The 25,223-nt window shown below is 42.8% G+C and overlaps 1 protein-coding gene across 2 annotated transcripts in view; it reads left to right on the top strand.

Moving 5' to 3' along the window:
* Positions 1–22,748, top strand: part of CHCHD3 (coiled-coil-helix-coiled-coil-helix domain containing 3) — a 278,747-nt gene extending 255,999 nt beyond the window's left edge. The window contains exons 7-9 of one of the 2 annotated variants that reach the window (XM_047694914.1): positions 11,025–11,160; positions 19,723–19,789; positions 22,014–22,748. In XM_047694914.1, coding sequence (XP_047550870.1) covers positions 11,025–11,160; positions 19,723–19,746 — 160 coding nt within the window. In that variant the 3' untranslated portion in view covers positions 19,747–19,789; positions 22,014–22,748. The remainder of the gene's footprint in view (positions 1–11,024; positions 11,161–19,722; positions 19,790–22,013) is intronic. The other variant, XM_047694913.1, reaches the window with a different exon arrangement.
* Positions 22,749–25,223: the final 2,475 nt, after the last annotated feature.

Raw genomic sequence — 25,223 nt, 5'->3', positions numbered from 1 at the left:
GTGGACTTCTTGCTTTAACCAGGAAATCTGTGTTTCTCTGTGATCGCACCACGTCTGCAGGGACTGGGCCCTCCGTTCTGCCCTTCTCGCCTGCCTTTAAGGACTGTGGAAGACTCTCCTTTGTTCACACGGCCTTCCCTATTTCCTGACCTCTGAGCACACCGTGACTCATGACTGTCCTTGTTGGGAATTCCTTTGTCTGCTCCTGGAATGTGTCTGTTGAAAGTGTTTGGCTTTCTGATCTGTACATAAATTCCATAGAGGTTTTGGAAAGAAAAAGTTTATTAGTGACATCACTGCCTTTACTTCCTTCACGTTTCCGCCTGGAGCTCCTTTCTGTCCCCTCCTTTAACTGCCTAAGCCTTTCCTCTTCTTTAAGACCCTACCGAAATCCTTCCATGTCATCTGCAACCTCCACATCTCTAGCCAGGTGTAATCTTCCCGTTTCATATTTTTCCCTTTTTCCCATTGCCAGTTGTACCCCATTAAAGTAGCTCCCTCCATTTCTCTTACTGCCTGTTCCTGAAATTGTTTCTCCAAATTGCGAGGCATCAAATACCATGGCCCTTTATCAGCCTTCTTCTTGCTGACAGTCTCCTCTGTGGAGACTCGGCCCTCCCCAGCTCCCCTGCCTGGGACAGCCCGTTGCGCAGTTCCTCCCTCCACACTCAGCTCTGGGGCCTTCCCACTCCTTTCCCCGCCTCTCTCTCACCGAGGCTGCTGCTCCCACAGCACGTCCTGCCTTCTGTCTCAGCAACCCCTGTGTCTTGCTTGGGGATCTCCCGTGTGCTTACAGCCCTGCCCCGTGCTCAGCTCCAGATCCATAGCTGTCCACCTGGGGTTCCTGGCATCTCTGAGCACTTCCATTCTGTAAATCCCCGGGCCTACCTAAGCTGTGTGTTTTGCTCATTCTTTCCTCCCCCGACCCCCATGTCCTGTATGCTAGCACATCCATTCCTGCTTTCCGGGGCTGCCCTTCTGGCCTGTTTTTGTACCTAAGGAGTGCTCTGCTGGCCTCCCGGGCTAGTCAGGTCCCTCTGCCACCCATCCGGTTTATTCATAACGGGTCAAGCTTTTCATGGTGACACCTTTATAACTTAACCCCCTTGTTTGGCAAGGCTGGTGGCTTGCCATCAGCTACGGAGTAGACCCTAAGCATGCTGTCTGTTACCGGCATTCTGTTCTCTCCCAGACCCGGCCCCTTCCTTTCCAGCATACCTCTTGCCTCTACAAGCCCCACCTCCAGCCCCGGTCCCCTGAACGTGTCTGGCTCCACCAAGCTTGGACCGGGGCTCACATACGCCCACTCTCAAATGTCCCCTGTCCCCTTGCAGTCCCATCCTTCATCCAAGGGCCTTCTGTTATCCCGTCTCCTTTTCCGCGCACTCCCACACTACCCCACCTGGGAGAGACCCTTCCCCCCTCAGAACAGTGCAGTGCTTTTCTTACCTGTGACTTCTGCGAGGGTGTGTCTTTAAGGAGCCTGTGTTTTTCTCCCTCCTTTTGTTTCTACACATCCCGTAGCATCCCTTCGCGCTGTGATGCCCATGTGGCCTTTCCCTGCCTGGCTGCCCTGTGTCCCTGGAGGTCTGCTGGTGTGGCCTGGTGCCCCATTCAGGGGCTTCCAGCATCCACGGGCAGTGCTTACGCACTCTTCCCTTCAAGTCCTCCCATTCAAGTTCAAGTCCTCCCCACAGCAGGGAGAACCAACAACAGGCTTCGCTCTGTCTCCTTCCCACCCGCGATTCCCCCCCCACTCCTCGTTTTTAACACTCCAGCACTTAGAGGGCAGATCGGTATGGGTGATTTTTTTCCTTCACTTGTCACTAAAATACATAACATTCCTAGCTCTTAGTTAAGGGAGCCAGCCACAGGCCTTCCTGGGTGTGTCTGGGAGTTAGCTCTTGCTTTCCCAGCGTAGTGGAGGAAGGAGTCTTACCTCTGGCAACGCAGCTCACTGTGTCACTACAGACGGAACGTTTGGTCTCTACCTAGTTGTTCAAGGGTGCGTCGCAGTCCGCACTGAGCTCTGGGACAGTTTTGCAATTTTAAAAATGAAGCTACTCTTGACTTCTCTTAGTAGGAAGAGCACTCTCTCACACGGGATCACAGCAGGGAAGAGGTGGGGAGGGTGGGGTGTGTTTTTATGCTTGGGTGACTCAAATGGGATGTCACCAAATGTCTCCCCGCCCTTCCCCCCCAAGCATCCCCTCAGCTGAAGAGCATAAGAAATCCATCCCAAAGGGTAATTCTTTTTGAAAAATTGTTAAGAGACTAAAAACAGGAGCTTACCTTGAATGTGTATGCCCAACCATATTTCTGTGCAGACTGTTGCTACCATACTACACAGAGGATTCTGTGACTCTATGATATTATAATAGTTAGGTCTTGTTGATGAAAATGATATAATAAGGCCTGTGAAGTATATGTCTTCAAATATGGAAGGATTATCTCTGGGAGGTTGTATTCAGCATTTCATTACATTTGCCTGGAGTGTCTTATCAGAAAAACCTGTTAAATTGCCAACACGGGTGCCTGCCTTTTGGCTGTGCTGGGGACCACCACACTGGCTCGATCCAGTTCTTCCTCTTCTGAACTTGAGGAATTTCTACGGGAAGAACAGGCGATGAGGAGAAGTGTGATATCCCTTCCAGAAATTGCAGTGAAAGTTGTCTTGGAAAACAAACGCACAGTTTACTTCCCTGGCCAAGAATGTGCAGTTCTGTTTGCCTTGTCCTTTCCCACGGGCTGCTTGGGATGCTCGGCCAGACCCTCTGTTTTTTCTCCACTGAGAAAACTCCTCAGTGAAACTCCTGTGGCCCAAAATGTCTTCCCTCCTCCTCCATGATTTCCCTGCTGGTATGTTCTCCTCCTTCCCAGTATCTTTCTACCTTCCCCATCTTATCCCAGTTCCTCCTGTTCCATCTTATCCCAGTTCCTCCTTCCTACCTCCAAATTTGGGCATTGATCCAGGACCAAATTACCCAGTTTTATTCTCCTTGGCCATATCAAGTAATAAAGCAATAGAGTGATTCCAAAAGTCATTCTCAAGCAGGGGTAGCAACAAAGGCTGAAGAGTCATTTTAGCACCAATGGAGAGTTACCACCAGAGCTCTCCCACTCAGGTAGCAACTGGGAACTTTTCTCAACATTTGCTTATTGTTGGCAGCTCTAAAGCTGTGTCCCAGCTTCTGATTATTTCCTTGTGGATTCCTACTTGACTCAGAGAATTTACAAGCTATATACAACTACTTCTGCCTCTCCAAACCAGGCCTGTGATGGCAAATGTCATGAACACAACTACCAAGCTTTTCTCCAGGGGGAAGTAGAGGAGTTCAGAAGGCTTGGAGTCACCAGATTATGGGTGTATTCAGATCCCCAAAGTCAAAGGAGGTCTCTCCTCTCCATCTCTCAATCTGTCTCTGTAGTCTAGATACACTGGACAGATCTTCAGCGGGCTCAGAGTTGCTTCGAGAAAATCATAAAGCCAGTTTTTGCTTCCTGTTCATTAGTGATAGATGTCCTCTTGTCTAAAACACTATATATTCCATTTCTTTTCTATCCAAAGCCAAATTTCCCAGATTTGCTTAGCACTATGTTTACAACTGTTTTACCTCTCGATCTCATTATAAGATGGCATGTGCACTTTTCTCTCTCCCCACCCCCTAATTAGACTGTGAGCTCTCTGAAGGCAAAGATCATATCTTATTCAGAGCCTATCATCGTGAATGGCAGGTAGCGAATGCTTAATAATATCTGTTGTTGGAGTAACAGAATGGATGAAAGAATGAGACCAATTCTTCGACCTGTTTTAGTGAACATGCCAAAGTAACAGGATAGGGGGACTAGAAATCACTCGTAAAGTCGGTGGGGAGGGGCAAAATAAATTAACTTGTGTTGGCATAAGTTCAATGTATTATATATAGGTATACACATATTTAAAATAAAAGAAATGCAAGGGTGTTGTATGCTCAGGATTAACATTTCTTAAGTTGTTTAATTATACAGTTACTTTACCAAGTCAGGAGAGAGTAGATGCCATTCTTTTCTTTTGTTGTACTTAAACTGTTAATAATAATGCATTTCTTCACCTTGAAGCCTTATTGAGATATTTCAAATAAAAATAATTTCGTGTATTAAGACGGCTTGTTCTCACTCACACAGTGATGCATCCTTTAGAGATTCACGTTTAACACTGGGCCCTGGACACCTCTGCATTCCACGGCTTGTGGGTCTTTTGAAGGAACGGAAAATGCCTCTGCAGATAGTACAGTTCTTACAAACAAGGGCCGCGTCTGTGAACTGCCATTCTGTTTTGTTCCTACTGCGTGGATGCAGGAGCGATGTTTCTGGTGAGGACACTTGTGTAACTGGCTGCGGTCTCAGCTGCTAAAGCCAGGAGCTGCATTGTTAACCCACCAGTCCCTGTTTTTATTACCACATTATTACTTGGCATTTATTAAGCAATAACAATATTCCAAGCATCGTTAAGAAAGAAAGGGAGAAAAGGAAGGATGGCTTATACTCCTCTAAGTTAAGGCTCGCTCAGTGCAATATGTTAGCTCAAGCGTTTCACCTCATGAGAAGATTGGGTGAGTTCGAGAAAGCAACATCTCGTGAGTCCTGGGTTGTTCAAAGAAAGTGTGATCGGAAGTGAATTTGGGGTCCTTCCAGGTTGAGTTAATGTTGGCATCATTGTGTTCTGCGTCCCTAAACTCTGTATAATTATCGCCTCTTATTCTAGGCATCTTTTATGTAAGAAAGAAGTATTTTACCTCTTTTTAGAGAATACGCCTGCTGCACGTAGCCCAAATGTGTCAAGGGTACCATGATGTGGTAGAAAATTGAAATTAGCCAACTGATTGTTTTTCTCTGCCTCATACCTGATGCCTGACTTCACAAATCTTTTCAACCAAATGACTTTTACCTGCCCAAGACATTATTACTTGGAGAAATTTTCTGGGAAATTTTTTTTTTAATATAAAGTAGCCATTAGTCTTTCTAGGTTACCAGATTTTAGGAAAATATTTATTAGACAAAAAATGGTTTAGGCCCTTATTTTTTGGAGATGCAGCAGAACATGGCTGCATTTTTCTAAATCCAGACCCTTGCGGGGTGAGTCCATGTAGTAGGACCTCACTCAGGGCCTGGTGTAGTTGGCAGGATGTCCTGGGGTTTTCAATGAAGAACAGGGTCAGAGCAGCCTGCTCAGGAAGATAGCAGACATCTGGGAGCCCCCTAATGTCAGAGTTTATCACTGTCCACTGAGCTCCAGCCCCCACCAGCTTTCACGTGGTCACGTGTTCTGTTCCCACTCTCCTCCTGCGTTTGCCCTAATGCCCCATCATTTCCAAGCACTCAGTATACCTGAAGAAGGAAGAAAAAATACATTGCAAAATCGGAAAGCTTTTCACTCACCTTATATTCTGGTTGTTTGTGTTCATCTGCTTGGGGTATGTGAGGCCTATTGGTCTAAATGGTGAATCTGTGTATGGAGAACACCATATTATCCATTTTATCTCAGAAAGGTGACCAGAGGTCCTTTCTGTGTATTTTTCCCAGTATTAGGCCCTTTACTTGGGATGCTAATACCTGGAGTAGGACTGGCCTTGTTTTCCCCTCCATCCTTGCAGATAGGTCACCTTCGTTCGTCCTGTGGATCCAGATTACTGAGTTGTAATACTGACCTCTTTCTCCAAAGTCAATCGTAGATTAAATTAAAAATTAAATATTAAAGTATTTTCAGATAGATACTGCTCTTTCAAGCTTTGGAATAGAGGATAGGATTCTATAAACTCTCTTGTATCTCTAGCCAAAGCTGAGTTTTTCCTTCCCAACACCCAGTTGCATCTGCTAGTTGAATGGTATGGCACTCATTATGGGTAATGATCCACTCTCCAGCATTGATTGGTTTGTTGAGTCGTAGTGCCGGACCAGGTGTCGTCAAGGTCAGCGGTCCCTCCTCTGAAAATGGGGGAGGCCTTTTGGCATTTTTTTGTGTTGAGATGATAGACAACATCATAGCTCACGTTCATCATTTTAAGAAAATAAATGTTAAAAAAAAAAGTCCTCTGCTTTTATTTCACTTTATTTTCTCAGATTTTATAGCAATATGGAGACAAGTTGAAACTAAGAAGGCAAGCAGCTTTTGGAGATGTTTGGCCTCTTAATGTAACTGTGGAAATTTGATTAGATCTCAGGTAGAAGCATCATTACTAAGGGTGGTTAACAGTTATTAGGAATGCCAGCAAAGCTTGAGGTTGAGTTGTTTTTCAGATTTTGCACTGTTTACGTTTTAGTCTGGAAACTATTATTAGGATATTGTAACTTAAGGTAAAATGAAAAATGAAAAAAGTTGAATAGGTAATACATTTGAGTTGAATTTCTTCCTTGATATTGTATTTTATGATAGCTTTATTATAAATGATAAGTGAGTGGATTATTACATAGTTTTAACTATTGGCAATGGGCTTGAGAGCTTTAGTTTTGTGTCATTAAAAGCAGAAATCCTGACTCCTGGGCTTAACATCTAATGAAATGTTTAATACAGAATAAAATTAGAGTTTTTGCATTGTGCCATAGGAATTAGAGCTAAAGATTTGACTCCATGGCTGTGTTGTGTGCCTGCTTTTAATGTGGTAGATACCATTTTATGAGATCACCAGATCCCATGAAGGATGCATTGTCACAACCTGTTAAAAGAATCAGGATTCTTTTAGCACCAGCCATTCTTATATCTATCCATCTACCCATTCATTCCTTGCCTGCCTCCTCTCTCCCTCTCTTCCCCACTCCCCTCCATCCCTCCCTCCACTTCCCTTCCCCACCCCCACCTCCCCACACCACTCTGTACTTACTGGTCCAGATACAGGGAAAGGATTCTTTTTTGTGCACCTGTACTCCCCATGAATGATTTCTGTGTTCCTGAGAGCATTAGGAATTTGTGGCTGCTGATTGTCATTACATGACTTCTTTAGCCTTCTGGTGGAGACTGGCATGAGGAGAGCTGTCTCCATATTTTTTTTTTCCTTCTCTGAAGTTTACCTTATTATCCTTACCGTTTATATTAGAAGAACTAAAAAGATGGGTAAGTAGTTTCCTCGAAATATAAAGCTCAGACCCACATCAAAAGAAGTTTCTCAGACATGAAAGTGGGGGAAGCAGCAGTGAAACCTGCAGAGAGCTCGAAAACAGATGGCCAAGTGTCAGGGTGTCACCAAGTCTGAAGAGGAGAGCTGAACACTGCTTATCTCGGCTTCCATTTTGCCAAAATGTTTTTATTTGTCTTTGACCCTTAATTCAACTTACAAGAAATTATCCCCAGGAAAGAATCAGAGGCAACAGTAACAATTTATATCCATCACCGTGTTATTTTAAGCACTGAAAAATTAGAAACAGCCCAAATGTATTTCTGTATTCTTTTCTGGGTTCCCCCCCACCACCAAAGTTTCTGCGGTGGCCCTGTCAGTATAATGAGCAAAATACTTAGATCTATTTTCTTCACTGCTTTTTAAGTGAATATTTAGGCTTAAACATTAGCAAAGATGGTTTCACTAGCTACAGAATGCCTTGCCAGGAGTGATTTTATTCTCTGTTCAAGTCTTTGGCTTTCCATTTCTCTCACCGAATACCGTCATCAACCCCTGTGGTCCTCAGTGCCACTGTGGGGTGGGGTAGGAAGGGCAAAGGCAGCTGCTGGTGCTTGTGGGAGTGAGGGAGGAGGAAGGGAACAAAGTGTAGAGTCCAGAAAGGAAAAGGAAAGTGAAGAGGGGCATAAGGATATGTGGTGGGACCCCTCAGAATTCCCAGTCATTTCAAGTGACAGCAAAACTGGGCTTTCTGTTGTTTGTGATCAATATATATTTTCAAGTACCAACTTTATTCCACAAATTCCTTTTTGCCAAGTATGTTTTTGGATTACTGTTTATCTCTTCTCTATTACCGTTTCAAGTTCTCCAGACTTCTATTTCGTCTTTGTCTTAACATTTCTCATTCACCATTGCCTTTTTTAATCTTACTTCCCTGCAAAGAAGTTAAATTGTTTAAGTGTCTCTTGCAGCTAAGATTTAATTTTCCTTCTTCAGTATCTTGAAATTCTGCCCTTTTGTTATTTTTGCCTAGTAGTGGCTTTTTCCATCAGCAGGAAGGAAATCGGTCAATAGAAATCAATTGTTGACTGGGTGGCTGTATGGAGGGCTTACCATAATGCATATTGGAAATGCCTTTAAACCTTTTCCTGAATGGAAGGTGCCATGGCTTGTGTTTTATGGGCTTCTAATGGTGGACAGTAATCTCATTTAGCATTTTCCCAGAGTGAAAACAGTGCATTAGAGCAGCATAACAAGCATTGCCGATCAATACGGAGGCAGAGCTTTGCCCTTACAGATTAATCCAAGAAGAATATTACCAGAGTCTACTCCAGCAACTGGGAGACAATTATGCTGATTTCCACCCGTTTCCCCCCTTTCTACTATCTAATCATCAATACACATTGAAATGTATACAAAAAGGATTTCAGCAGGTGTGTGTGTGTGTGTGTGTGTGTGTGTGTGTGTGTGTGTCTCATAGACCAGACTACCAGATAGGAAATCAAGGACCCTGGAAGTGAGCAGTATTGATTTGTGGTGATAAAAGTATATTTTGACACATTTCAGATCATAAATAACTCATGGACATTAACTTACATGACTATCAGCTCAACTCGATAAATGTTTATATACAACTTAAATTACCACTTTCTAAGGAGTTCATAGTATTGGATGAATTATTCCATCACAAATAGTTTTTCAAAAGAAAAAAACCACCCTCTTCTTTATGATGTGTAGCATGTGGAAGCTCAATTCTTTACGATCTTTTCTTGTACGTTAATGGGGAAGATCTAAAGAGAAGGTCGGGATTGTTCGCATCTTCCTTCCCCATCCTCCTTCCTTTGCTTTTAAACCCAAGATATGATAGAAGAATCATGGTCCTCAGCCCTAGGATAGAACATAACCCTGTTTTCCCATGAACAATCTTGGACATTAGTCATGTATTTTCTGGGTTCTGCTGACCTAATGCTTAATTATATTTTATTCAATATTTATCCAGATGTGTCTTGCTATAATCAGTCAGTTTGTGGTGTCTGTGTTTCTGTGTTCCGAAGCACGGCCGACTCCCTTCAGATGCTGATGTTCATGGTAGGGAATTAGGGAAATCCATGTCCAAAAAGAATTCATAGACATACAAACTTTGAAATCTTAGAGAGAATGGAAACTCCAGGGATTTGGATATAAATTTTGTTCTCACGTATTTGGCAGAGCAGTAAGGTAATGAATGAAAAAGTAAAAGCAGTGTTGTGTAAAATTTGTGGGATTATTATTTTTTTTCCCCCTGTATGTCTGCTTTCCTCAGATGGTAGGAAGAAGTAAATTCCCTCAGGGATCAGTAACACGGTTTGCATTTCAGTTTTCTGTACTAGCAAAATATATATTAGTTTAGTATGTTGGATAAAAGTAATGAGACAAATCGTCACCCAGGGGTTTTCCTTATTGATGAGAAATATTCCCCCTGTATTCTCTAGAGGTTTTTTTAAGAACCCATTTAATATAAAATAATGCTATTTCAAGATTACGATAGAAATAAAAAATTTAAATTGCAAAAAAAGAACTGATACGAAAGACTGGAAGCCTTTTGTACTAAACAAAACTAATTTGAAAAAAATATGAATTCCTAGATTAAAAGTGATAATATTATGTATTTTCCATGTATTTTTAGTCCTTATAATTCAAGTTCCTCTACCATCTTAATAAGAATATTTCCTTTTCATTGGTATAATTCATTTGGTTGATTTTGTTATCATTTTTCAAGTGTGTATTTTAAGATTTTCGGAGACATTTATGTTTGGTACTGCATATTTACTGAAAGCAAATCTAACTAAAATCTGAGATTTGTAAGTATAATTAGTGAAATTTTAGCCCAGAAAATTTAAAAATGTTTTTTCTCCACCCATTTGTATTCTCAGTAGTTTATTGCATGACTTCTGTAAGAGGTATCCATATCCATAGGTGAGGTCACAAAGAAGCTAAGACAGTCCTTACTTCTTGGCATTTGCCTCCTAGTAGCTATAAGCTAGTAAATTACACCAGACTATGGTGGTGTCAGTATTAAGTGGAAGGTGAAAAAAGTGGTAGAAGAAGCTAATCCAGGGTCATTGGGGTCACCAAAAAGGGAGTAGTAGACTCGACCCTCAATGGATAGCTAGTGAAGCTGTCTAGAGAAGGTTACACACTTTAGTACTTACCTCAAATACTGAAAGATGAGTAGTTATTTTCCAGATGTATAGGACTGGGTGGGAGTCTGGGTGCAGAGCATGTCCAAGATCAAGAGCAGCATGAGCAAAGACCTGGAGGGACGTGCGTGGATCAAACCCTGAAAGTGGTCTGGTCAGGCCACAGTCATGAGGGGAATGAAGGCTAAAGAGCAGATGGAAACCTGATCCAGAAGTGCTTGCCTGTTGACCTTGCATTTTATTTAGAAAGCAGTAGAGAGAGATACAGTCTTAGTTATACATATGTGTTAGCAAGAACCTTCTGGAAGGCAGGAGGAGAGGGGCAAAAACTAAGAGACAGATTAGTTTAAGGGGCATTGGCTAATTCCAGGATACAAGTGATTTTTAATTAATGTCATGATAGTGAATGTAGAGAAAGAGGACCAGACTGTATTATCTTGAACTTTGCGACTGTCTGGATATGGGCATGGAAGGGAGAAGTTAGGGCTCTCAGGTTTCTCATTTGGCTGACTGGGCTGAAGAGTATTGGCACCATTCAGCTGATTGAGGTATAGGTTTGGTTGGGAATGTTACAGTGTCGGGAGAGGTTCGTGGTGGTATTGATTACTGGAACTAATGTCATAGAAATCATTTTTAGAAACTTTTTTCCTGCACTTGTAACATATGTATCTTATTTAATGTTTCATATACTCTGTAGCCTTAATCTTCATTCTGATCGAAGACTGTTTGTCTCACTGGTTCCTGTTCTTGTTTTTAGGCGGTATGAATTTCATCCTGTCTGTGCTGATCTGCAGGCCAAAATTCTCCAGTGTTACCGCCAGAACACCCAGCAGACCCTCAGCTGCTCCGCTCTGGCTGACCAGTACATGCGCTGTGTTAATCAGGCCAAACAGGTGGGTGTGCCAGCCAGGTTAAATGGGGCACCAGAAGGAAGTGAGCCCAGCATCATAGGGCAGTGATAAGGACTGAATAGGGTAATGTGTATGGAAGAGCTTTATAAACCAAACTAGTCGTCGTCATCAAGAATTGCCATAACGAGTCCATTAGTTAGTAATCGACTTCCATCTTGGCGGTTGTGGGAAGAATCCATGTTCACCTTATGTTTAGCTCATTCACTTGTAGGAAAGACGATTCCTACTAAAACAATATTTTTTCCAGTTGCATTGAACCTTTGTCCTTTATAATAACTGTGACCTCAAGGTCATTGCCCCATATTTCTGGGCCAGTACTCAAAGCCAGCAAAAAGGAAGGATGCAAGGTAAGGGGCCGGCAGCTTTGAGTCTATAAGCAGCAAGTAGTCATGCAGAGAACCTGGTTTAGGAACACAAAAGACAAAAAGCGAAAACAAGAAGCCACCTTTCAAGCACCATTCAATCTTCTACCCGTTGGGAGAGCCCACCGGATTGGGCAGGGAAAGGGAGGTCAGAGATGGGATTTAGGCAACACTTTCCATCGCTTTTATGTACCTCAGCCATACCCTTCTCTTGACCCGCCCCCTCCATTCCAGAATAATTCAGTGTTCACAGGACATTTGTTTTCTGTAATTCATGTGCTTTAGAAAGCTAGTGTTAAACTCTGAAGCAAATTATCAATTCTGGCAGGTCACGTAATTGCGTATCATTTAACTGATTTAACAGTTGGATGTAGGTTGCTCTGACAGACAGAAATTATTAGAAACCTTGATTCTTTCTGCTCACAAACTCCCTACAGTTGACCTTCTGACCCAACTAAATCTAGTGTTTGAGTTACACAGCATGCCTTTCTGCAGTCTGGTTTGCTGTAGTTACAATAAAACCACTTAGTGTAAATTTCTAACACTCTGTAAATTTCTGATATTTATGGGAGGGTTGGTATTGTCTGGATAGCTGGAAAGTAACATCAGCATTAGTAGAAAAAATATAATCAAGATTGATTAAAAACCTGTATTTTCCTTAAAAGCCTAGTGACTTGAGGCTTGCTTCTGTTCCTTACTTGTAGCTCCAACTGTCGAACTCCTAGTAGCATGCCCGGGATTCTTTTCTTTAAAGGTCTTTGTTAGAAGTAATGTTGCTAATGTTAAGTTACTACATTTTATTTGTCGAAGACAGCTTCTTATATGCTCTTAAGCCCCAACCTTTAATAGTGATACTAACTGAAGCACCTGGGACCTGCAGGTTGACCCATGGATTTTCCTAACTTGATATTAGTGCCACATCGAGGTGGGGGTAGTAGTTAGTGCAAAGAACGGCTGTGACAAAGTGTATGTTTCTTCGCTAGCATCTGAATAACATGCCTATTTGCACGGTGTGATTTGTAACATTACCAAAGTGGCACCTGCGAGGGTGGATGGAGTTTCGACTCCCCCGCCTCTCTGGGTTGTGTTGAATTGTTTGTACCTTGCCTCGTGGGATCAATGGCATTTATTTATAGAATAAAACAAAGTTACTTTGTGACAACATATATGCCACACAGTGCTGTAGGGAGTTCACATTGGGCAGATCTGGGTTTGTATTGAAGCTTTGTCTTTTACCAACTCTGTGACCTTGGGCATTGATTTTTCTCGTCTGTGAATTGGGGTGATGTTATTCCCAGTGTTGTGGGGATTACATTTATATAAAGTATTCAGTAAATCTTATTTTTTCCTTCTTTCCTCCGTTGTGTTATTTCATGTTGAAACCACTAAACAGATCATCTCAAAGCACCCAAGTTATTTCTAGTGAGTCCAAAAGAGATCGCTTCCCCCACTCTGCAACATAATTTAATATCCTTTCCAGCAAGTGTGTTTTAAGGTACCTGTTCTTTTCACAACTCTTATATTCAGGGAGCATATAACACCAGGTAAAAATACAAAGATAGCTGTCCACAAAGTATTTTTATCCTAAAATGGGCAACATTATAAAGGGCAAGAAAACAAGAAGCAATGATACCTTATATTTCTATAGTACTTTAGATTTCCAGGTGATTTCACATCCATTCTCTTGCTTGTTTTTATGACAACCTGAGATGTAAATAGAGATGGTTTTATTCTCACGGTTTTACAGTTGAGAGACTTGAAACCCAGGAAAAGTCATGACTGTAAATGTAACAACTAAACCAAGACACACCTTACCATAAAAACAAAAACAATGAAAAATGGTGTTTGGTTTTTGAGTTGGGTGTGAGAAGGGACAACCATTATCCGCTAATACAGAAATAAGGCGTTGAGAGAAAATGTCAACGATGTTGATGAAGTGAAGAGAAAAATATGAATATCAAATGAAGTATTGGAGACTGAAGGTAACAGATAGGTGGGATTATAAAGGCCATGGACAAAGGTGCAGCCCAGCAAAAAAGTGCCCTATTTTAAGGCCACAGGGGCTTGATATCAGCATTTCCTGAGCACTTTCTTCTCATACTACATTTCCCTGTTTCTCAGTGTGAAGTTTTCTAACCTTGTGACCCCCGATTCCGCCCCTTGCTAGAAGGGTCTTCTGCAATATAGTGATTCCGACGGGTCAGCTCCCCTTCTGTGTTCCCTTGTTAAGTCCAAAGAACCACCCAGACATGCTAATGTGAAAAATAGTCAACATGGCAACAACCCATTAGGTCCTATTGTCCATTTCCGGCACAGTGCAAGAGTTTTCCCCTTGGAATAATTCCAAGAACCAGATCCACTCCACGTTTAAGTAATTCACAAGATTGGGCTTTCACCAGTTCCCTTGAGGCCCGTTCTATAGACTAATACATTTTACTGATCAGAAAATTTCCGGATATTCCTTAGCTCTGTTTTTCCTTTCTCCGTCCATTTACCCACATCAGTCTTCCTTCAGCTACTCTTTTTTTTTTTTAAGATTTTTTTTTTTATTTATTTGTCAGAGAGAGAGGGAGAGCGAGCGAGCACAGGCGGACAGAATGGCAGGCAGAGGCAGAGGGAGAAGCAGGCTCCCCGCCAAGCAAGGAGCCCGATGTGGGACTCGATCCCAGGACGCTGGGATCATGACCTGAGCCGAAGGCAGCTGCTCAACCAACCGAGCCACCCAGGCGTCCCTTCCTTTAGCTATTCTTAAACAATTCCTCCTGGGTTGATGTGAGACATTTTCGCTGTTACTTCCAGTATATTAAGTTATATGTTCTTCATAAGGGCAAAGAGATAATAAATTGCTGTAATTATTATTTCTAAGACTTAAAAACTATTGGCTAGCTATATGAGGTACTGCTTTCAAAAATGAAACAGGACATCGGCTGATAGGCTGTGTCTTTTATTTCTCCAATCTGCTTACCTTCTTGGCTTTCTATCCACTCCCCACGGTTGCATTACCTGTTCTTACCCTGATAACCTGATTCCTATTCAGTCTCGGTTCACCTGCCTTACAGGGGACCACAGAAGGTGGGAAAGAAATGGGAAGCTTGGGATATTTGCTGCTAGTGGACCAAAAAGGTACCCAAGTTTTCTTTCATCAAACGGTCGGGAGAGGATAGAGAAAGGTCCCCTCTAGGATCTGTATTGCTCCGTTTCCCTGGACACCCCACTGCTCTGATACTTTCTTGCAATATCTGGCTGCTTGCGGTAGGGTGGGGCTGTTGGGGGGAGTCACATGCTTAGGGGGCAGTTCGAAGCATTCCAGCTCTTTCCCCAAGCCTGTTGCTGACAGAATGATACAGAAGCTGGCTGGACTCTGGGCAAACATTCTGTGTTCCCTGGAAGGTAGAGTTTATGGGAAATACTGTAGGTAATATTCCAGGCTAGTCATGGTGACCTGGGCTTTGGTTTCTTCTTCGCTGAATTATGGCTTTGAACTAGGTGATCTTTGAGGGCCTTCCAGCTTTGATGCTGTGGGATTAATTCTACTAACATGCATGGAGACCAAGAGTTTGTGTGCACAGGAACACACATCCAGGAGCACATTTCGGTCAAGAGACGTGTCTTTTGGTATAGGCAGCACCCCTGCCTTGGGGACCTCCAGCACGCGTGCCTCTGCCTCTTAGATTTTTCTGTCGGCCTTAAACTTGTACTTCTGATTTTCCTGCATGTTGTCTGGCCTCCCACAGCTATCTATTCTTTCCTTGAAGCTGATGCTCCTGACAGCCCCGGGGAAGCCAAAGTGGCAGAATGAACTAGGAGGGGGTAAAAACAGTTTCTCCAAAGGCAGTGTACTGAAAAAAAGCTGTCTCAGCATTGCCTGGCAGACATAGCCTGCCAGCTCATACACTCCACCAGAAAATGTAGGCTGTCTACCTCTAACCAGCTCTAGGCTCCCCTGCTCTGCAGTGGCTTTCACCTATCCACGTGGATCATGAGTGGTAAGGGAGTGTGGAGACAGAGCAGGGAGCCAAGGAAAGCCTGGGACTAAAACAAGGACCAGACCCAGGAGATGCCAAAGGACACAGGTTGGTGTGGAGCCTGGAGTCAGATGGTAGAGGCCAGACAGGAGAAGATAAACCAATGCAGAAGTTTAAATCAACAAATGGGCAGTGGGTCAGTAGCCAAGTAAGCAGATCAACTGAAGGAAGGATGGAAATGAGGACATCTTGTAAGCGAGGTAGTGCCTACCTTAGACCTATGCTTCCGGCTGTTATCATAGGGGAGATCAGAAAGGCACCCCATGGTAGTGGAGAGCATGAGGTCAAGGCCCCAGTAAATGAGGCTAGATCTTAATATGAAGTTACTTCAGCCCAATGCTAGTGCACACAGTTCTTCCTTTCCAAAATGGAAATGATACTTCCAGTCCTTGGGTTACCTCCCAAAATAGAAATCCTGAATTAAGATCAGGGCATATGGAGGCATTTCCCACGGCAGGAAGCATAAGCCTTCTTAAGGACAGTGCTTTGTATCTCCCCTGTGACCTGGGTTTGTGTTAGACCAGGGCTCAAATAACTCCCTGTTTTCTGAGCATGAAGAAGGTCTAAAAACATAGGAGTCTCTGTTGCTTTCGAAATCAACGTTCTTAAAAGAAAAACCCAGAGCCAAAGCAAGCTATATTTTATCATTGTTTTCAGATGAATTACACTTATGTCCAAATGATTGAGTAGAGTCCTGGGCTGTTAGAGCTAGACAAACCTCAGAGGTCATGTGACCTAATCTCATCTTCTCACCTGGAAATATTTGCACTCACAAATTATGGGACAGAGTCCAGACCAGAATAGCCCATTCCTGGTGCCAAACCCAGCATGCTGTTTTCTGTAATACCAGGTCTCCAGGTTGGGGAGACATCAGAATCAGCTGAGGAGGATATTTAAAATGCACACATCTGGCCCCATCCCTGGGTATTATGGTTCAGAAGGTCTGAGGTTGGACCTGGACATCTGAACTTTCAGCAAATTCCCCAAGTAACTGTGCACAAGAGTTTGACAGACATACTCTAGAGCTCATTGGCCTAATCTGGATTAGAGGTCTTCGATCTTTCAGAGGCCCTGCTAAGTCTCTGTTTTCCCTCTTTCGGGAGTTGGGAACCTGCCACTACTTATCACTGCTTCTCGGGCCTGAGCCATCTGGCAGAGGTCGCATCAGACCGACCCTGGGAACTAGTTTCTAGTTCAGCCTCAGGAACAAATCGGAAGAGGTCTTGGACAGAGGATGGGAGCCCCTCAGAAAGAAGTATTTTCTTCCCCTCCTGCTGCCTCCTTTGAAACTAGGTACCCTTGGGTGAGGAGCCACATCTGGTTTTCGTGGCCAGAAGGGAGGAAGGAGGCACTGAACCAAGGTAGCATGGTCCCCTGGCCAGCTCACCATCGGCACTAACCCTCCCTTGGCTCTGCTGCTTCAGTCACCCTGCTCCCACCCACCCACCCCAGGGACCCCCTCTTTACGCATTTGCTTCTGATGTCCATAGACGCCCACCTTCAGGGAGCACAGAGATAAATCAAGAAGGTTAATATTCTGGGAAGACCTATGGGAGCATGTTTTTGTTGTGTTCAGAGGCTTCTTTATCCTCATCCCTTAATGACATTTATTAATGGCTCAGCTGGGCTGCTCATACTCTGGATGACACATGGGTATGCCACAGAAGATCTCCGGTCCTTCGGTGGGGTGGCCCTTTGGACTTGGAGTCCCATCAAAGCAAACCGAATTCCAAACTTTACGTGATTTATCATTCTCTTCTGTCACAGGGAATCCTCAAAACCATTTTCTGGGAGTAATAGTCGCTCTATGACATTTTCTCTTTTTTTAAAATTCGTGTTTAATAGAAGAAATATTACGATGGTCATAGACTCCTTTTTCTTCATAGGCATTTCTTTCCTAGTGCTTATCCTTCAAGAGTTAGAGCTGCAGTGTGTTCGTGTTTGGTCTGTTAATGCAGCAAGTTGTGTAAGCAGTTAATTACTTGTAACTTAAGTTGAATATTACACAGAGCACTTGTCGGGGAAGGTATGAAACCAGGTCCAGGCATAAAGCAGGGCAAATAGAGAACAGCCCTGGCTGGCCAGGGAGAGCCCGAGTGAGAACGCGGGAAGTAAGCTAATCAGATTTTCAGGTGGTCTGGAGTAGTGCTTGGTGCACAGGCCAAGCTTTCTTTGTGCTCCTCTTAAATTGAATTTATTGGTTACTTTTGCTTCTGTCCTACCGTCTCCTCATTGTGTCTTCACCACTCCCTTGTCTTCTACTCTCCCTACTTATCATGTCCCTCCTTGGGAAAAACTCAGGTGCACCCAGACATATTCCCATTTCAGTTCTTCCCCATAAATCCTCCTGCTTACATACTCAGCTTTATTGGTGCTTTTGAAATCTCGGCAAGATGCTGGGGGAGCTCAGAGACAAGCACTCTGAGTAGTATCTTTACATATATATATATATATATATATATATATATATATATATATAAGCACTCTAAATAGTATGTAAAGATACTATTCAGAGTGCTTGTCTCTCAGCTACTAGATGTCTCAGTCTTTAATATATATATAATATACATATATTAAAGACATTGAGACATCTAGTAGCTGACTCGTGGCTATCAGAGTCAACTCCTTCAAGAAAGCCATAATTCAAAAATGAGTTGATGAGATTACTGTATAACAAAAATATTTGAGGAAAACAGTGAAGATCATTTTAATAAGTGGAAATGGCAGGCAATCTGTGGTCTCCAGAGGCCCTGCTCTGACGGTATGAGCCGCCAATTGTTCCTTCCTCGGTGGCCGGAATCAGAGAGAGCCTCGAGGAGAGAGCAGTGCGGGTGCCTGAGCCGTGCTCTCCTTTTGGTAATTTACCCAGCTGTTCATAAAAGGGGTTTCTGCAGGCCCCTATATGTGAATGATGAGCAAATGCAAGGAATTTCTTTCTCCACATTAAGATTAAGTGTTAGCAGTTCCTTAAATGAAGGAAGCAATTTTTTATAACTTGCAAATCTTCTCCCTGATTCTTCGGGGAATTTCCTATGTTAATTTATGCAGTGTTAAATTTATGCAGTGTTGAAATTCAGCCCAAAAGCAGCTCCTTACAGAACCGATACAGAGACCGTAGGAGAACCACCTATAAGGTGACACTAAATGACACAGACCTTTCCAGGCCACAGGATCCCTCCAGCCAGAGGTCGGTGGGCCTGGGTTTTAAGCATGTTTTATTGCATAGTTAGAATAGTAAGAAGAGAGTGTCTTGCCAGTCTTTTTTTTTAGGGGGGGGGATTCAACTTGACATTGTATTTATTAATGTCTTTGACTGAAGTGAGGAGGATTTGTATCACCTCTGTCACCCTTTGGTAGCAATGGAGTGCAGTTTACAACAAGGGTATAGACTGGCTGGCCCTGAAGCCTGGCTGGCCCTGAAGCCTTCCCTTGTTTCTGTGTCTTCAAGGAGCCACCTGTGCATTAGCCAAACTGTTGTGCTATCTCTGAAAATCAGAATTTTAATACATGTAGCAGGCTGTTCTGTGAATGCAGTGACTTCTCTGTATTTTATATTTGCTCAAAAGTGTCCTGTTAGTCTTTTCGTTAGACTGGCCCACTGATCTTCAGACTGGCCAGGGCCTAGCTTGTCTCTCTGGAAGATTAAAGAGAGTCTGGCACTCTTAACATTATATAATCTGGCTGGGAAATATACCCTTAAAATATTTGGTTGGGGTTACAGAAAGAAAAATAGTAAAAAGATTCCCTGGACTCTAAAAAAACACTTTATTGCTTTAATTATATTGTGGTCAGTACAGATTATTTTGCACCATTTGAAAAGAATTACATGTTGTCACATAGCTGTCATAACCATAGGACCTAAACTATAAAATGAGGCACAGCCTGGTAATCTTGACCAGGTAGATAATAGCTTAAAGTTCCCATTGGTATGTTGAAGAAAGTAGTGGGTATCTAACTCTCAAAATGCAAAGTGGCATCACTCGTAAGGTTATGATTTTCTTTAATAACTGAATGCCTTTAGATGGGCCGAGTATAAATCTACTTTATACTGATTCTATTTTGTATTAACATATAATGTTGTGGTAAGATTATCTGTATATCTGGACTTCATCATTTCCTGTCCAACTAATTGGGCCCATGGTTGTCGTCTCACACAGATCAAGCCACAAGAGGATAAATGAGACACTATGATACTGGGACATGGTCTGGTCTGACTCTTACATCGTAGGTGCTCAATTTTTATTTTTTCCAATAAATACAGAGCATATGTGGATGATGGTTTTGAGAGTAGTCTCATTTCGTGGTGTTTGTTCTATAAGACAGTTCTGCTGAGCAAAGTCTTCTGCTTTATCTGCTTTGTCTTTCCTGTTTTCTCTAGATGCACCTGGCTTTTCTAATTATCATCTTTTGTGACCATTTCTGTATGTGTTCTCTCTAAACTAGTTGGCCTGCTTTTGTATCTGGTCTTTTGTGCCCTATGGACATAGACACCTTAGCAACCTATAATCATGGATAAGTTAGGATAATCTACCTGTCCTGTGCTTTTGTAACCCAACACGCTCTCTTAGTTGTCATTCCACTCTTTCTGTTCTGCTATTTCAATCATTTTTCTTTTTCTTTGGCTTTAAATCTTTATCTCTAAATGTTGACATCTCTTCCCAAGGCTGTAACTTCCTTCTAGACATTTCCACCTGGGATTTCTTATAAACCCCCAATTTAAGACCTTTCCCTCATTCCCAGGCTGGCTCCTCCCCCTGAGTTTTCTATTTCTCTCAGGGACACCACCATTATTCTCCCTTTCACTGAGGATCACCATACCTTAAGTCTCACCACTAATGTTTTTCTAGCTATGTCTTTTATGGCTCTATTTCTCATTCCCACCCTTGATTCCTAATCTGCCTCTGCCCAGGTCTTCTTGCCTCCAGACTCTTATCTGTTGGACCCGTTATGCCAAGGAGGTCAGGGTAACCCTCCTAAATGATTTTTTCCTATTTGAAGACGTGTGTTGGATTCCCAGGTTTTTTCCAGAGGCCAACAGGTTGTTTTTTTTTTTCCAGAAAGCCAACGGGCTCTTACTCTGGGCCCTTTTTGGGTGCTCTTTAGATCCTTGGCGTACACCCTTTCCTCTGGTTAGGCCCGTGTTTCTCCTCCGCCCTCCTTACATACTGCGCTTGCTCCTACATCTGAATCCTTGTGGCTGCTTCCTGACCTCCCCCCTCCCCAGCCTGCTCCTGGGCCTTCCTTCTGTCTGAAAGACTCAGAGAAATGGTCTGAAAGGTCCTTTTAGAAGCCTTCTCTGACCACTCCAGTTCTAGAGAGTTCTGTTCCTCTGAACGAGTTAGAACCACTCCTCTTTTGAACTATTACCTTCTCTGCAAGGATACCCAAGAACCTGGGAAACAGGTGCGAGGAAAAAAATTACTTTTTCCTCCATATTCTTTTGTTTATCTTGAATTTTGTACTGGGTGTGTATGTTATTTATTCAGTAAGATTAATTTTAGCATATATTTAGCAAGTATATTTTTTTAAATAGCGAATTATTACATTATATTATGCCTTAATTTTCCAGGGGCTTGTGTATTGGTTTCCCCAAAGCACTTCCCTCCGTGCAGAGATTACCTAGTAGGAGCTCAGTTAAGAGCTGGGTATGTGAGTGGCTGGAAGGGCTGGAAGGAAGAAGGTGTGAACAGGTGAACTGCAGGCAAACTAGTCTCCTCTTCTTAGATCATTTAAAACTAAAGGGAAAAGCATCACTTTTGTCTTTTAAAGATTTCTGAGAATGGAAAGAGTATATCCACTGCCCTGGCTAGTTATAGAGTTTTAACCTGATGGTTGAGAACTCTTCCTATTTACCACTCCCTTCCCCCCGGTCACAAAAATAAAGATCATAATAGGATATAGGGACCATTTTCACAATTTCAGAATAGATACTTATCTTTGTAGCTCCGTCCGGCATTACAGGCTCACGAACGTCTGTGCTCTGCCTGGAGTGGGCAGAGGTTTCTGGGAGAGATTCTTATCCTCTCGGAGTCTTGGGGGTTCAACCTTTACTCCCCCCGACCCTCCACCCATCACCCCCATCCCGGCTGCCTTGCAGGAGCCTCACCCACTCCCTGTGGCCACCAGAAATACTAACACACATTTCCAAATGCCCCTGGTAGTGAGACAGCACACCTGTCTACACCCCACTGTGATCCAGGCTGTGCTCACTCTTGAGTTCAGCTTGGTAATGGCGGTACGGGTGGGGGTGGGGTCATTTAGAGATTATGCATGATTAAGCAATGGTGTTCATTAAAGGTAATAATATTTTGAGACCAAGAAGCATGTAGCTTTTATGTGTTTTTGAGTAGATTTTGGAAAAGTAACATAAATAGTACTAAATAGTTATTACCGTTTTGGGGATCCCTCCTTCTGCTGGTAAAACTCATGTTTTCTATTTCTCTTGCAGAGCATGCTTGAGAAAGGAGGATAAAGTCAACTTTTAGAACAAGCAGAACTACTCAACGTTAATTCCAGAGGCGGAACATTTTTTTTTTCCTAGTAAGAAAGTAACCCATTTAAGGAGAAGACGATTAAAGAGAAGCACCAAAGAGCAGATTGAGCTGAAGCATATCCCAGTTTGATCGGCTGCAGTTTGAAAAGCCAAGGCCTAGATCAGGTATCAGCCAGCAAGGACACACTGCAGTGTTAGTCAGCCCTGTTCATGATGATTAAAAGAGAAAGGCAGTCCTCTCTACCTATCTGACTTTCTATTCAACTTTCTCTTCTCACCAAGCCCCAAGTTTGGGTGAATCTTCATTCTAGCAGAGCTGAGGTTGGGGGTTGGGATAGGGGCTAAGGTAATTGGAACGGGGTTGGGGAGAGGGCACCAAACCTCCCATCTCAGCCCAGCAGGGCTCGGTGCAGTCTTCTGGGCTCTGGTGTGTGGATTTTCTCTTTTTTCTTTTCTCCCCTGACTACATAAGAGCTACTTCATTTTAACTTATTATGGTGATCATATAAGTAAGACAAAAAGGAGAGAAAAATGTACCTCTTTTACTGGAATAATGTTTATGATTACAAGTGAAATAAGGCATTTTTTATCAACATAAAGGCAACCTTGGCTTATACAACCTCTTCTCGATCATGAATACTGACATCTTTACTGCACTCACTATCAATAATAAATATATTTTCCGAAGAAGACTGGCATTGCAGCCCGGGGCCTCGTGTATTCCTTTCGTTGGATTGGATGGTTATGCATGTGGGAATTGAGTTGATTTATATTGTTATTAATTTGCATCTGTGCCGTACCTTTCCACTAAAAAGCTCAAAGCACTTCACAGAGCCTCAGACAGGCATGAGATGCTTACAACTTGCCTCTCAGCTAGGTAGGATTCAGAAAGATCTTTACAAATTGCATGAACCTTCCTGTCTTTGGGATGACTTAAGTCACCCTGCCTGGGGCAAGAACTAGATTAGATAAGCTTGGTTAGGAATGTCTGACCCTGCAAAACTATGAAAATGTTAAAAAAAAAAAAAATCAACTCTTGCAGATTTTCCTCTTTCCAGTTTCACTGAATTTTCTTGATTATAACTTGTTTTTCTACCAGAGGATTGGTGCTTCAACCCTGGATTTGGTAAGTTGGAAGTTAGCATTCACACTGAAGATGAATGGAAAGTTCTTTCTGAGATATACATGGAGAAGAAAATGCCAGTGCTCTGTGATGTCCTCTAAATATCTTTTGTTTTTGTTTTTGTTTTTTAAAGATTTTATTTATTTATTTGACAGAGAGAGATCACAAGTAGGCAGAGAGGCAGGCAGAGAGAGAGGAGGAAGCAGGCTCCCTGCTGAGCAGAGAGCCTGATTCGGGGCTCGATCCCAGGACCCTGAGATCATGACCTGAGCCGAAGGCAGAGGCTTTAACCCACTGAGCCACTCAGGCGCCCCTAAATATCTTTTGTTATGTAGAAGGTTTATGCCACTTTTATCTTGATAGAGAGAAAGAGAATTTAGTAAAATGATTAAGAATACAGCCTCTGGAATAAGTAGTATCTGTACTCAGTTTGTCTTCTGCTTCTTACCAACTTTGGGACTAAGAATTCACCTAACTATACTGATCCTCTGATTCTTCAACCATCAGTTGATGAAAAATTGAAGAACCTGCCATAGGCTTCTGGCGAAGAGTCAAAATGCTTTCCACATCCATTCAGTCGGGCCCAGTATATGTTATCGTTGGTTCGTGTGATCATCCCATAGACTGGTATTTGGAGTCGGAGTCATGGAAACCCTATCCACCTTGCCCACACTTCCCCTTTTACTTTAGAGGAATCAGGATGAATTTGTGCTTGGAAATTTCAGCCAACCCCTTCTTAATTCCTCCTAATTCCCGAGTTGGCTCCATTCAAATGGCATCTTCCTGGACCGTTCTGGACACACCTGTAGACCTGATGTTGATTCTGAGTGACCTTGGTAACTCTCCTTCCTCAATTAACCAAGAGGCTCTGTGATTTACTGTTTAATGAAGGTTTTTTTTGTTTTGTTTTTATCTTTGTTTTTTAATGGTGCAAAATAAGCTGAGCTCACTGAAGTGGGAATGAAGGAGGAAGGTAACTAGAGCTGCGCGTTTGGCCAGCATCGGGATGGCACCCAGGTAACTGTCTGGCAGAAATAATAGGTACACAAAAACAAGTGTTTACGCGGTGACTTGCTGTAGTGTTTGCAAATCAGCTAACTCACAAATTCCCTCCTAGACTGTTTTGTTTTGCAATTGAGAGCCAAGAACTTGGCACATCCCAGGCTGCCAGTCTTGTCGCTGGCAGAGAAATGCAGCACTGTAGCATCAGGCATTTCAAGCTGGTTAGATACATGAGACTGGGGGGCTGGTTTGTCAGGTTACTAATTTATCATTCTGATAAACGTGATGGGTACGGGGAAAGACGGCACTTGGGGAAATAAAAGGGTGAGATGGTGCCTTTTCTCGACCTTTGGAGGCCTTGCTGTTGACTACATCACAGCTCTGTTCAGGCCACTGGTAACTTTAGGACAAGTGCTGGGCAAGACTTGTGATTTATGAGTCTCATGAGAGTGACGTGCTCCAATCAGTTTCTCCATGAAGTAGAGCAGACCTTGAACCACAATAGGTTAGCTTTTGAAACCCAGAAGAATACAGTATCCTGAAAGCTGGTCACACTAAGCAAATGTCTGGGGAACTTCTAAAAGACAGCTGGATCAGACCAGTACAAAGTCCTCTCTTTGAAAAGTCAGTAATTTATTACAGAAGACTCGCTTACATGGGGTGGTTTAAAAAATTAATGGTTAATCATAATTAATAGCAAATGTGGACGGCTCAAAGCCAGCTGCTTGTGGTCTGCTGGTCAACCAAAGAGACTCTGTAGCAGCTCTGAGTTATATTCTGCTTAGAACTGAACAAGCAGCCAGATGGCCTTAGCTTCTCTGGCTTACGAGCTAGGAACCTGTGGTTCTTAGCTTGATATCTGTCAGCCCACATGTATAATTGCTTTTGCCAGAAACCCACAGGATAATTCTCTTCCCCCATTTCAGTGAGCAGTAGGATCTGACCCTTTTAAGATGTAAGAATTAGAGCTGATAAAGAACAATTGAAAGGGTTAGCAGTAACTTATTGTGGTTCAGACCAAGTGAACTGAAAACTAGGAG

The sequence above is a fragment of the Lutra lutra genome, chromosome 11 (assembly GCF_902655055.1).
Source record: "Lutra lutra chromosome 11, mLutLut1.2, whole genome shotgun sequence".
In the NCBI taxonomy this organism is placed as follows: Eukaryota; Metazoa; Chordata; class Mammalia; order Carnivora; family Mustelidae; genus Lutra; species Lutra lutra.
This window is presented reverse-complemented; position numbering and strand designations above follow the sequence as displayed.